Here is a 14,775-nt window from a genome sequence, read left to right as displayed (position 1 = left end):
GACGCATCTTGCCCGCAGCTACGCAGGTCCGACGGGGCTGCGGGAGGGGCGGGGCCCGGGGCGGGTCTGTCAGGCCGCGGGGGCGGGACCGCAGGCTGCTCGCGCGCGCCGCCGAGGCTCCGCGCGCCGTCGCGCCGGCCGGGCGTCTCAGTGCAGCCTCTGCCGCCGATGGGGGAGGTGGAGCCCGGGCCCGCGGGCCCTCTGGAACCCCCGGAGCCGCCCGAGGCACCCACGAGTCGCCGGCCCGGCGGGATTCGGGTCCTGAAGGTGAGGCGGGCGGGCGGGCAAGCGGGTTGGGGAGGGAGCAAAGGCGGCGAGCGGCCGCCTTTGCCCCGCACGTTGGCCAAGGCAGCCGGCGACCCCCGCCCCGCGTCAATTAATCCTCTCGGCCGCTCGGCCGCCCCTCAGCCCCGCTGGGGGCGCCGCGGCCTCCGCGCTGGCCACCGCTGAGGCCTGGGCCCCCGGCTTCCCCTCTGCTGCTCATCCTCCCGCGTCCCCTCCGCTGCTCATCCCTGGCCGCGAGCCACCTTTCCCTCAGGCCCACGCCTTGGGTCCGGCGTCCGCCCGGCCGCCGCCGCCTACGGGCTCCTTCGGGACCCGGGGCCCGCTTCTGCCTCCCTTGGCCGCGCGTGCGGCCCGGGGGCCGGGCTGAAAGTACGCAGGGCTTCCTCCCCGGACACCTGAAGACATCACCCCAGCGGGAGGATGGCGGCGGTGATTGGCTGAGCACTGCGGTGTGCTTGGGGCTGCGCCGGGTGCTGCGAGCCGGCTCTGCCCGCCAGGCTTTTCCACCGAAGTTAATACCGGGCTTTTCGCTCCGAGGCGCCGGCCTCGAATGCATGTCCTGCCCCGTCTGGAGAGAGAATCCCCGGAGGAGTCTCATCTCTGGGAGTCGCTGGGCGTGTTGCAGAAGGGAGAGGGGATTGGACAAAAAGGGGCATTCCTGCTTGCGGGTTGCGGGCCTAACCATCCAGGGAGACGGTAATGGGGGAGCCGTTATGCAACAGGCAGCTTGCGGGGCTTTTTGGCAGGAATTGGGGGGAGTAGGAGGAAATGAAAGCAGATGCAGGCAAATGGTGGGGAGTGGAGCCTGGGAGGCGATGACAAGAAGTTCAAATGCACAAGGGATGTAGGGTGGGGAGGGGACAGTGAAAATGGTTAAAAGAAGGGGTTGTGGGAGGCCAGTGGATGGAGTTTCAGCTAGGCTTTCAAACAGTTGGAAGGATTTTTTTCTGTAGGTCAAATATGTAAACTAGGTGTCTTCTGGAGATGGAATGGAATTCCTTCCAGAATTGCAGTAGAGAAATCAGCAGGATTTAAAACTTGCCAGGGAGAAGGAAGAGAGATAAAAAATTTAGAAGATAGGATGTGTTTCAAAATAAAAAATACTTTGCAAAACAATGAAAATGCATGAGTTGTTAATTGGGAATGAGGATGAGCAAAATATACTTTCATTAAAATTATTAGTAGGACACCACAAAGATGGAAGCACTGAAAAAAAAAATAGATTTGAAGCATCTGGTGAATCCATAACATCATAAAAATTTAACTCTAAAATATTAGTTTTTCTGCTACTACTTTCCAGTCTTAATCGAGTGATTTAAAGAAGTAACTTTTCATAGTTTATCTTCTGCATAAAACTTTACATATTCATTGTAACTTATTTAACCATAAGTTGCAAATATAATTACCCAAAGGCTTTTGTGTGTTTATTTAAAACCATAAGGTCACAAAAACGTAAAATGTGAATGGACCGCGCCCCCCCAGCCCCCCCCCCCAAATTTAACTAGCCCAATTTATCAGGAAATGGCAGGTCTGAGAAAGAGATAATTATGCCTTCTGGCCTAGAAGGTAAACAGCTTTCGCTTTTTTAGTAAGATATTTTTTGTGTGGGGGAAATTGGAAAATAATTGTTTGTTTGTTTGTTTTTAAGAAGGGAGAGAGAGAAACATCCATTTATTGTTCCACCTACTTACGCATTCATTGGTTGCTTCTTGCACGTGCTCTGACCTGGTATCAAACCCTCAGCCTTGCCTCTGACCAAATCATCTTTATTGAAGGGTCCTACCTTCCTATACTTCCAGGAGGTGGTCAGACCCACCCCTTGCTCCCTGGACTTCCAATTTGGGGACCATTAGGAAAATTTTAGAAATTGATCTTGATTATAGTGCTCAACTGGTGGTGTGGGAGGCTGGCAGTATCTTGGGCCCTTGAATCTTTTATTGCATATAGTTAATGCTTTAATAATCCTTGCAAAGAAATGGGATCAACTATAGAAAATAGGTGCTGTGTGTTCTACATACAGAAGTTCCCTTAAGTAGCTGAGTGGTTGAATTTTGTGCCAGGTGAAACTTGGAAAATATCCGAGTAGAAGACTTTATGGATTGGAAGGAAAATCCTAATCTCCAACATGTCATTCTTTGAAGACCCTTTGGAAATGACTTACTCTTTTGTGTACCTCTTTTATACTTAATACCAAGTTATGAATGTAATTGTCAGAAAATATAGACCTTAATAAAAAGACTAATATAACTAAACCAGTGTAGTTTAGCCAAATTAGATATAGGTCTGTCTGCATAGAGTATTGGAAAGTTTGATTCAAAGTCTGCCCCCAAATTTATTTAGCAAATTATTGTTTAGGATGTACCCTTTATAGTTGTAGTTGGAATATAGTGTGATATTTTTATTACTCTTAAGATGATTGGGAGTACCTTTTAAAGCATACATTTTCTAGATGCTTCCTCCCATTTGTCTTTTTTTTCCCCCCCTCTATCTGTAGAAGATACGAAGTTACGACTAAACTTGTCAGGGAATGTGATTAGTTTTTTTGAATAATACTTGTCAAATTTTGATCAAATGTGTATATGGTTTTATTTATTTAAAAAATGTTTATTGATTTTAGAGGAAGAGGAAGGGAGAGAGAGAAATATCTGAGAAACATTGATTGTTTGCCTCCTGTGCGTACCCTGAGTGGACGTCGAACAGGCAACCTACATACGTGCCCTGACTGGGAATCAAGCCCTTAACCTTTTGTAGTATAGGATGACACTCCAACTGAGTCACACTGGCCAGGGCTGTATCTGGTACCAAAAATATTTTAATTAACTGAAATATTCTTCCTCTTTTTATCTCATCGCAGCCCTTATAAAATATTTCTGGCCCTGGCCAGATAGGTCACTTGGTTAGAGCATTGTCCCTATATACGAAGGTTGTGGGTTTGATCCCCAGTCAGAGCACAGAATAATCAACCAATGAATGCATGAATAAATGGAACAATAAGTCAGTATTTCTCTATTGTTCTCTCCCTTCCTCACTCTCTAAAATTAACCAATAAATAAAAATTTAAAAACAAAATATTTAACGGTAGTCACAGAGATGAACTCATATTGTTTTAAAGTCTGAATGCAGGAATGTTTCCTTTATAGTGCTCATTGAGTATGGAGAGTTACTTTACAAGACCCTGTTCTTACCATGCATATCTTAGAGTTAATTTTAGATGGGCCTTCAATAATCTGTCACCTTTTAACTGATCACAGTCCTCATATATTGTCTTCCTTTTTAGAGACTGAAAACATAAAATTGAAGTGGGTGTTTAATTCATGTCTTAGTCTAAAGACTTGTTTTCTAGAAATACCTTTAAACCCTAAATGTGTTCTTTATCCACCTGTATCATGTGAGAGGTGATTATACTTGTGCTGTCTTCTAGATAAGTTTGTCAACAGTTCTTAGTAAGAGTAAGGGTGGGGAGGGGGAAATAAAATGTTCTCAATCTAGCAATTCCAATGGAGTAGTGATTCTAAAAGCTGACAACATCTCAGAGGATAGTATTGGCCTTTCCAGCAGTTACCTGATGCTTTAGGCAGTGGAGAAGAAAGCACTAGGTAATTCAGCAGTGGCTAATAATAGCTAAACAGTCCATCTAGATTGCTGCTGGAAGGCCTGTGCTTTTTTAGTATCTAGGCCTTCTAAATGTCCATTGACATCTACTGAAGTTCTAATTCAGTGGTTTATCTTCAATGGAATATATCATATACCCAAGAGGTACCTTCTTTGACCAACAACCCATGTTTCAATAATGTAAAGTTCTTTAAGGAATTTATAGTCTAAAAGGAAATATGTATAAACATTAAAAATGACTTAATCTCTACAGAAGAAAAATCATGAATGACTAATATAATACTTCTTGGGGCATTTCTTGAATTTTCTAAGATTGAGAAGGTTGGTGGGCTATTATTGGGCCTTTTAAAAAAAAAAAAGTTTTTTTTTATTTGTTTGTTTTTTTAAATTTATTTTCAGAGAGAGGGAAAGCGACAGAGAAAGAGAGGGAGAGAAACATCAATCAGTTGCCTCTCGCATGCCCCCAACTGGGGTCCTGGCCTGCAACCGAGACATGTGCCCTGATAGGAATTGAACTGGGGACCTTTTCATTCGCAGGCAGACTCTCAGTCCACTCAGCTGTACCAGCCAGGGTGCAAGTTTTTGTTTTTGTTTTTAAAGAAGCTTTTTGATGTTTGTATGGAATAGTATCTATTTGCTCTCTCTTCTAATAGCAGTGAGCAAAATTTCTCTCTTCGTAGTGAAGAACTTCTTTGTGTAAGTGTACCATAGAGACTGCTGTTTTCAGATGAACCAATTGATCTTTACCAAAGATTAAAAAATAAAGAATATTTAAAATTAAGCAGCGAATTATTCAGTGGTTAAAATTGCAGTATTTAGTGGTACAAATATGGTGGCCCTTGTATTTATAAAATAAGTACTTGAAAGCCCTTTTTTAACCCTGAGATACTAACTTTAAGAAAATAGTCTTGATGAGAAAAGACCTAGTTCCCACTTGTTGCGGGGGTTTATCCAACTTATCTAAAGTTAGAATCAGTAATACTCTTCATGTTTTGAATAACTGTACTCAAATCCCTACGATCTGCAAAATGACCAATTTACCTGTGTTTTCCTAAACTTAAACAATGAAGCCATTCTCTTATTTTCTTCCCAGATGAGTAGGTACCTTCTAACTCTTTATTCCCATTTCTTTACCATCATTAGATTTGAATTTTAGATGCTAGAGTCATCCTAAAATATTAATCTCAGTAATTAGAAAAATAATATAGGAAAAGTATTTTATTTACTTTCTGGCTGGTACAAAGAAAAGATTGTAGTGTTTTCTATAAAAATGGAGATTTTTCCCTCCAAGTTTTTTTTAACTTCTTGCCAGGGCTGATTGGGCTAACATGCAGATAGGGATAAATTTCTGTGTTGTTAGCTGAGTTCTTCATGCATTTCTCTGCCATCCAGGTGTCAAGGCACTAATAGAATCTCAGTGTAGAAGACAGGAAGAAATATTACATAAATAATTAAAACCCATTGTGATCTACATTGTAATGGAAGCTTTGTTCAAGGTGAAGTTCTGCTGATGAGAGCACAATCATTAATTCTTTCTAGGTAGGAGGAGAGAAAATGGAGATGGGAGACATGGAAGTTTCCGTAGAGAGGGCAGAGGGAAACATTTGTGTAGAGCTTTGAAGAATGACTAGTCAGGTGGACAAGATGGAGGTCATTTCAGACAAGTCCCAGAACTGTGGATTAGTTCGTGTGTTTGGGGAGTTACAAGAAGTTAGATATTTGTGAAACAAAGTAAAAGACGTGGCACTGGAGAGGTATGTCAGTGTAGTTGTCAGTGGAAATTTCTTTTAAAGGGAACATAAATGGCTTGTCAAAAATAGAGCAGGTAAATGTTGATCTTTAGAATCTTGTTACATTGCTGTAGCAGTTGTTTTTGCCTTGAGATAACAGTGACCCTACAACTTGTATGAATTTCACATGCTTAAATTATCAAATGCAACAGTCATTTTTTTTGTTACAAGGTGAGAATTGAAAGAATATTTGTGCAGTATTTTGTTGATTCTGAACTTGTTTTTTTGGAATATGAGGCAGAGGATCAGGGCCCTAGAGAAAATTTCAGTTTGCAAAAGTGTTTATTGTAGCATTGTTACCAACCATGAAAAATTAAAAACAAACTAAATGCCATCAGCAGGAGAAAGGATAAATTGCAGTGTATTAAAAAATGGAATATTATTCAAATGAATGAGCTGGGTTTATTAGCATGGATGTATCTAGACCAGCATAGAACCAAATACAAATATTGTAGGGTGTGCATACCCTGCATACTTAACATACGTAAGTATGTTACGACTTAAAGTTTTAAATCATGTGAAAAAATACTGTATGGGTATGTATGTACATGGCAAACATGAAAATGCATGGAATGATAAATACCGAGTACAGTAGAGTGTGTGTTTCTGGGGAGAGTGGAGGGGTGTGGGATCGTGATGGCATACCAGGTGGCTTCAGCTGTATATGTAAGAACATATTGTATATATGGTCTTTAGTATAATGATTGGAACTAAATATGAAATAATTAAAATTTGTGAAAGTTGGGTAGTAGACGCGCAAATGTTTTATTATTCTTGACATTTTTCTGAAAACATAAGATGAAGAAAGGGTCAGAAAAGATGATGGTCCATGGCTGGTTGGAGTGTTGTCCCCATATGCCAAGGTTGCAGATTCTATCCCCGGTCTGGGTACATACAAGAATCAACCAGTGAATGCATAAATACGTGGAATGACAAAATGATCTTTCGCGCTCTCTTTCCCTCTTTTCCTCTCTCTCCTTCCCTTTCCTTCTCTCTCCGTCCCTTCTCCTCTTTCCCTCTCTTCCTCCTCCTCTCTTTCACAAATCAAATAAATTAAAAAAAAAATGATGCAGAGAGACATGAACAGCTATAGCAGTAAAGAAAACTAACTTTGCCGAGTTAGGAATGGGCATGGCAAATGGGAAGGGCTCCATGAGAGGAGGTAATACTCAACTGAGCAGAGTATTGGTGAGTATAGAGCAGAAAGGTGGGGTGATTACTGAACATGTCTAACTCATTATCACTAATGATTTTTCTCTTGATTCTTTTTAAGAGAAATATGAAACGCAATGGGAGCAGAAATTGTTTGAATAGGAGAAGTAGGTTTGGTTCTCGAGAAAGAGACTGGCTGAGAGAAGATGTGAAGAGAGGCTGTGTTTACCTTTATGGAGCAGACACGACCACTGCCACTACAACCACCACCTCCTCCACCTCCTCTGACTTACACCTTGTCCTTTGCACAGTGGAGACACCAGCATCAGAAATATGTGCTGGAGAGGGAAAGGAAAGTCTTTACTTACAGCTTCATGGAGACCTGGTCAGGTAAGGTCTGAATCACCACTCTAATTCCTTTGCAGTGTAAGTAGTACGTGTTTCTGCTTGGAAGTGGGCTTTAGGATTTTAATTGTGCTGGAACTGATGTTGATTATTGCAGTCACTAGGCTTGAAAAAAGATTTGTCCTTAGAATGCTGATGTTATGATTCTTAAATTTAAAAACTAACAGTGAATGAAAATTTGAAGTTAGTGCGTTTGGATTACATAATAGGTCGGATATCTTAATTTACAATAAATATTGTAAAAGTTTTTTTTTAAAGTAATACAAGTATCTAGAATGAAATTGAAATGCATAAAAGAAAATAGAGTAAGTAGTATATATGTCTCTTTACATATAAATTTTAAAACTAATGGTTCTATATACAACACTTTATTGATTTAATATTGTTTAGAAATCTTTCCATATTAATATTTATATAGTTTTAATTTATTTAATGTCTGCATAATATTCCATTCTATGAGTCTACCATAATTTTAGCCAATCTCCTATTAACGGACATTCAGATCGTTAATATTTTCTTTTACTTCTACAAGCAGTGCTGCAGAGAATATCTCTGTACCTATGATATTTCTTTTATGTGGGAATCATCTATAGGGTAAATTCCTGGCAGTTGAATTGCTGGATCAGAGGCTATGTGTACTTATAATTTTGATAAATATTGTCCAATTCCTATTTGTAGATGTTGTACTTTGACGAATAACATAAAAGTATACCTATTTCCCCCTTACTTTCTCTAGAACATGTTAGTGTTAAATTTTATGTATATAGACTTATGCATGAGTGCATACTTGCTTGTGAATAGGAATGACTGTGAACAGTTTTTAAGTTAGAGAATCATAAAGTCAGCATTCCAAGGACAAATGTTTTTTCAACCCTAATGTCTTAGATTTCTGCAAATCTGATAGGAATTTTATTTTGTCATTTTACTTTTTATTTATCTTAATGAATGAAGTTGAACATATTTTTGTAGGTTAAAACTATTTATGCTTTATTTAAAATTTTTTATATAAAGAAGAAAAGTTTTCTTATAGTAGTATGCGATGCATATGAACTCTTTGATTTATTTTTTGAGAAAACTCCTATTCTTTGAATTAGACATCAAATAAGAGCTCTCTATGCCTGAGCAGTATGACTGAGTAGTAGAACTTTCTTTCTTCCCCCTTCTCTGTAATAAATAAATTCTTGAAACAGAATTCAAAGCTGTGGATTCAGTACTATTGAAAGTGAGAAAGGATGCTCCCACTTACACCTAAATGTGGGAATAGTAGTGACACCTTTAGCTGAGCTAAAAATTGATGTCATTTTAAAAGTCTAAACTGAAGTTTATTATGTGTCCCATTTAGGATTTGGACTAATTCCTGAAAAAGTAGATTAGCATTTGAATGTCTTCCTTGTTCACCAGTTGACTACATTTTCTAAATCCATTTGTAAAATGAAAGGATCAGACAGGGTGATCCTTAAGCTTTTCTAAATCTTAATACTGATTCTGATCTAATTTTATCAGGTAGAAAGCCTTGACCTACATACAGTTGGTAGTGATTGATGGAGTTGATGTATTTAAACGTAAGACATACTCGTTTGTATACTAGTGTGTATGTATACAAAGATATTAAAAATGTGGAGAACACCCCACCTGAATTGGCTTGCTACTACTAGTGTTGTCAATTAAGAATCCAAATGCGGTATAATTTACTTTTTGAATCTAAACTACTTAAAGTGGAGAGTTTGTCTCTTTTAGCTCTGTGGCCTTGATAATTTTACAGTGAAGTAGCTCTTTGAAGATATAATTGATTAGAAAATAATGAAAAAATTTATGGTTTGAAAAAATGAATATGTTTTCATTGCTGGAACAGGAGTTCAAGAAGTCTCATCCAGCCGGAGAATGAAGATGATGATCATGATGATCATGATGATGATCGTGATAGATTTTAGCGAACATTAAGTGCTTTATTTTACTCTCAGTGTGTTTAGTACTTTACATTTTTTCTCAGTAAATCCTTACAGTTCTGACGGAGACAATATATCCATATATCATTTCTTTCAAATGAAGAAAACTGAGTCTTTGTAAGAGGTCCAGTAACCTGTACTGCCAGGTAGTTGCAATGCCTAAATCATTCAAGATAGATGGTGGACTTTGTTCTGACTAAAGGCCCTCAGGGGAGAAACTGGCACAGTGTCCCTTACTCAGTTTCACTATTTAATCATACTTATTTAAAGATCATTTTCAGCTGTCTTACTCAACGGTTAAGTGCTTGAGTTCAGTCTTAATGTTATCTAATCAGAGGAATAGGTACTTTCTTTATAATAGCCCTTTATGAGAGAGTTGACAATCTAAGACATTATCTTTTTTAATAAATGTTTTTGCTGCTTACTGAAGTGTAATAGTATGTGTTCATTGTAGAAATTTTGGAAAAAGTGAAACAGTATAAAGAGAAATAATAATTTTTAATGTTTAAACTTTTTTAGATTACTTCATTTAATCCTCACAACAGTATTGTGAGGTAGATGTTATTTCTATTTTATAGATGAGGGAAATGAAGCTTAAAAAGCTTATACATCTCATCTTAGATTACTGAGCTGTAAGTGGTTGAGCTGGAATTTGAACTCTGGCATCCTAACACTAGATCCCATATATTGCCTCCCCAGATAACATTTTTTCCAGATATTTTTCAAAGTGAGTGTGTGTATAATTAAAGAAATAATTACATATTTGGGGCCATACCATATATTCAGTTTTATTTACTGCCTACTTCAATTAATATTTTTGTGTCATTAAAAATTCCATAGACACCAGTTTTAATTGCTACAATATTCCATTTTATGACAATATTGTTTGAAAATTGAAAAATAGCCCCAAGACAGTGTGGCTCAATGGAAAGAGTGCTGGCCTGCAGACTGAGAGGTCGCTGGTTTGTTTCTCAGTTGGGATACGTGCCTAGGTTGTGGGCCAAGTACCCGGTTGGGGGTGTGCAAAAGGCAACTCTCACAGACTGATGTTTCTCTCCTTCTCTTTCTCCCTCCCTCCTCCTCTCTCTGGAAATAAATAAATAAAATCTTTTAAAAAAAATTGAAAAATAATATGCAGTGATGGTTTAGAGCTTGGATTTTGTAATGAGGATGTGTGGGTTTAGATCCTGGACCTGACGGTTACTATGCAAGTTACATAATACTCTGTGCCTTAGTTTACTACTCTGTAAAATGGGGGATGATAATATTTATACTATAGAGTTGTCTTGAGGATTAATTATATGTGTTTTGAAGATTACATTAATTTGTACCTATAAAATAGTGTTTCTTAAACTCTAATGTCACCTGAGGAGCTTGCTAAAATACAGATTCTAATTTAGTAGGTCTGAGGTGGGGCCTGAAATTTCATATTAAACTCTTAAGTGATATGCTGCACTTTGGGTAACAAGGAAGTAAAGTACTTAGAATGATGTCTGGCATCATATAAGTGCTCAATAAATGTTACCTATTTGGGTTCTTTCAAATCATTCAACTCTTAAGAAGTAGTGTTGTAATGAGTAAACCTTTGCCCATAAATCTTTACATTGTTGATTTTCCTGGGTTAGGTACTAGGAGGGGATTATTGGGACTAAAATTGCACTGTGTTTTCCAAATCATCCATGACTTCCTTCTTTTCATACTCTTTTTCAGTCATGGACTTTTCACTTAAGTAAAATTGAAGGATTACTAACTTAAAGAATTTTAGCCCTTGAAGAGAGAAATCATCTTCTAGGGAAATGAAGTCTACCCTACCTAATAGCTTGTCCATGTCCTGCCTTTTCTATTTGGAAATATGTTGATGGGCAGGGTTTTTTGGTTGTCACAACTACTGGGGAAGAGTTATCAGCATGTAGGGGACAAGGGCCAGAGAGGCTTAATGTACTCAATATATGGGACAGTCCTATACAACAAAAAATTGTGCTGCCCAGAAGGCCAGTGATTTTCCCGTGGCGTAACTCCTGAGGCCATAGCCCTTTGTTTTATAGATGTGAAACAGAGCCCTGGAGCAGGCGGGGGAAAGCACACTCTTGCAGCTGCCTGGTGCTAGAGCTTTGGTTGGAACAGTGTCTTGTCTCTCGGTCAGTTGCTTTGTACGTGATAACATTTGGCCTGTCCTTTTTATTGAACTGTTTAAGTGATATATGGCACGCCAGTGAAGCTTAGCGTAATCATTGCCCTCTGTTGAAAGTTATAACAAGATCATGTGTGACAAAATGGAGTGCCCTTTGACCCATTATCACGTATTTGCTTTAATTCTTAGTCATCAAAATGACTAAGATTGCTGTGTTTGATAGACTGTCTTTTAAGATAAGCTAAGAAGCAATAACTATGTGTAACAGGAAATAATACCCGTGGGATTTGGGATTCTGAGTTCTAATTCCTTTTCTGTTGCTGACTTGCTGGATGACCTCTTGCAAATCGCTAAAATTTTGTTTACCATATTTTGATGTTATAAAAGTGTAATGAAAAATACTGTTTCAGGATGTTAACAGTGAATGTTAGACCTTGGTTCGGCTAAGAAAGAATTCAGAGCCAAGAACTCAGTGCAAGAGAAAGCTTATTTAGAAAGTTACAGAGGTAGAAGAAATAAGCCAGTTGGGCTACGTGGACTCAGGAAACAAGTTTCAGAGGCCAATAAAGAGCTTTTGGAGCTTACAAAAAAGAGAAGCAAGGAAACCGAGCTTGGGGGAAGGTGGTAGGGAAAGGCACAGGCATGTTCCATAGAGAAAGCCACATTGGGTTTTATTTATCTGTCTTCAGGGTATTTATCTGGAGGTCCCAGAGGAGGATATTAATAGATATCAGCTTTTGAGGTGTGTCCTTTCAGGGTTCCGGTCTCTACTGATTGGTTGGTGTCAGGAGAGGGGGTCATTAGTCAGTGCAGCTGGTCCTGATGTCAGCCATAGCATTACTTGTCTGGTTTTGCTGCTCATCTGGGCCTGGAGCTGAAGCACAGCTGAGGCCAAGATGTATTTGATGTAGGTGAGAACCTCATTCTGGGGGCTTAACGTGTAAGGGCTATTCTCTGGCCCTCTTGCTTATTCCCCCTCCAGGGAGGTCTAACCTAGCAATATACTAGGGAGGAAAGGTTTGGGGAGGGTCTGAATCACGTGACTAGCCATGTGAAAGGTCAGGGGGTCTAAATTGCATGACCAACGATACGTTAGGGGAAGAAAGGTCACTCTGGGGATGAGTCCCACCCTGCAGTACTTGTTTTCCCAGTTGCTAGCCTGGGCTTTCTGCCTTGGTGACCTGTACCTGGCCTGTCCTTCCTTCTCTGTGCCTTTCTTTCTAACTGCCTACTAAATCAAGGATATATACAGAATGTATTATCACTGAGGAAGGGAAAAGGAGATTCTTTTTGTTTTGTGCTTCATATTTCTGTACTATTTTAAAACTTTAAAAGAATGTGTAAGATGTTGATTAATTTGTTTTTATTTAAAATTTATTTGCTTTTACACTTTAATACTTATGAAATCAGCTTGTGTCTTAGAGTTGTTTGTGGGTCATAATTGAACTGGTAGTGTTTTTTTTCTTCATGGCTATTGCTGTACCATCTGGCTTATTGCAATACAGTTCCAACAGTAACCATCCAGAGTTTGCAAAGGCTTCAAAAGTTTAAGGGCATAGACCCCTGAAAGACTGCCCTTACTTCAGATTCTGGCCACATTTCTGACCAACTGGGTACAAGTTTGGGAATTTCCATGATCCCTGAAAGTTCAATAATTCACTCATTCACTAGAATGACTCACAGAACTCAAGAAAGCACTGTACTTACAAGGATACAAATCAGGGCCAGTCAAATGAAGAGACGCACAGGGGTCCTGAAGGTAGAGCTTACATTACCAACCCTCATGTCACCAACCCAGGATATTAATGTATTCATCCACCAGGAAGGTCCATGGAACTTTAGTACAGTTTTTATTGGGTAGGCTCAATTGATTGAATCACTGACCATGTTCTTGAACTCAACCTTCAGCCCTCGCTCCTCCCTCAAGGTCGGACTGCCTCCTAGCCCCAACGCAGTCCTCTCATTACGTGGTTGCCTTTCTGGTGACCAGTCCCATCCTGAGTCATCACACTAAAGCACTCCCATTACTCAGGAAATTCCAAGGATTTAGAATCTCCCTAGCCAGGAGTCAGGGACAAAGACTAGTAAGATTCTTTATTATACAGCAATGATGCAAAATGATGGTGTATTAGATTTAATGGAATACAGTAATTTTAAAGCAACTTTTTAGGTTCCTTGATGTAAGTTAACCTATGAAATGCTTTGAGCTTTCTCCTGCATAAATTACTTTATGTAAAATAATGTGATTTGCCTAAAAGAGGTTAGGTGTGTAGTGAAACCAGCACAGGTTCAGACCTTGATGCCCTTATATACTAGTTGTGTGACTCTCAGCCCCATTTTTCTTATTTGCAAAATAGGTATAGCTTTGTAAAATGTAAAACGCTTCCGGCATGGTGTCAGGCATGGAGTAGACATTCACTGAAGTATCCTTATTGCTGCTGTTTGTCTTATCTAGATTGTTGATCTTAACATTTGCAGATTTTACTTTTATAGGAGGCTAGGGATTGGGTTTTAATCTGAATTTGATGTAGAGAATGTAGCTGTGCTTTGTTAGGGTCTTCGATATAATGTATTATTCCCTTTGTTGGATTTTAGTAATGTGAACTTTTGTTTCCCACTATTAACTAGAATTCTTGTGAAGTGATACTTGGAGTAAAATTTACTTCTCTCTTACCTGTGGGCACTATTTAGAGTAACTGTTGGCTACTACTCTTGGCTAAGAGTTATAAACCAGTTGTTGATAGCATTACTGTATTTATTGGTTGGTGGCTTGAAGAGGACTAACCATATTCATATATATTCAGATTTACAAGGGCATAGTAGTTCCCGGCAGCTGTAGAAGCAAACTGAAAATATTACAGTAATCTTACTGTCTCTCCTTAGAGCAGTTAGAAGTTTCAGATGCTGAGTATTTGGATCTTTTCATTGCCAACATTATTCTCTCCTACACCTGTTTTGCAGTGTACAATTTTCCTTTCATTTGTGAGAGTTTTAACACGTAGCTAATTACCAGCCTGTTAAACTCTTGGAACTTTGAAACACAAAATTGATCTGTAAGCATATTATAGCATTTCCCTCCCCCTTACTCTCTACTCTTTTAAGCAGATGAGTTTAATAAGTAAATGGAATTAGTTCTTCATTTTACTTGTTTTTTCAGTCGTTGAAATATTTTGTTTACTCATCTGCGCTGAATTAATAAGAGGTGTGAAGATTCTCTTGCTTTTTCTTCTCCCAGCAGGGAGAATGCTTTTTTTAGGTGGAAATATATAGAGAGAGTTTCAAACCTACAGAGCCTTTTTTTTCTAAATTTATTTTTTTATTTTATTCTTTTCTAATTGAATTTGTTGGGTGACATTGGTTAATAAATTTATATAGGTTTCAGTTTACAATTCTGTAGTATTATCGATCTACAGAGCCTTTTTAGGAAAGGGCATTTGATCATGTAAAGTCTGTC

The 14,775-nt window shown here is 39.0% G+C and overlaps 1 protein-coding gene across 1 annotated transcript in view; it reads left to right on the top strand.

Moving 5' to 3' along the window:
- Positions 1-86: 86 nt before the first annotated feature.
- Positions 87-14,775, top strand: part of PHLPP2 (PH domain and leucine rich repeat protein phosphatase 2) — a 67,891-nt gene continuing 53,202 nt past the window's right edge. The window contains exons 1-2 of the mRNA XM_054579221.1: positions 87-267; positions 6,961-7,229. Of these exons, the coding sequence (XP_054435196.1) occupies positions 169-267; positions 6,961-7,229 (368 nt within the window). The 5' untranslated portion in view covers positions 87-168. The remainder of the gene's footprint in view (positions 268-6,960; positions 7,230-14,775) is intronic.

This window comes from Pteronotus mesoamericanus, unplaced genomic scaffold (genome assembly GCF_021234165.1).
Source record: "Pteronotus mesoamericanus isolate MK-2021 breed Mesoamerican mustached bat unplaced genomic scaffold, CSHL_Meso_final contig_52, whole genome shotgun sequence".
Classification (NCBI taxonomy): Eukaryota; Metazoa; Chordata; class Mammalia; order Chiroptera; family Mormoopidae; genus Pteronotus; species Pteronotus mesoamericanus.
Note: the sequence above shows the minus strand (reverse complement) of the source record. Positions and strands in the feature narration are given on the sequence as shown.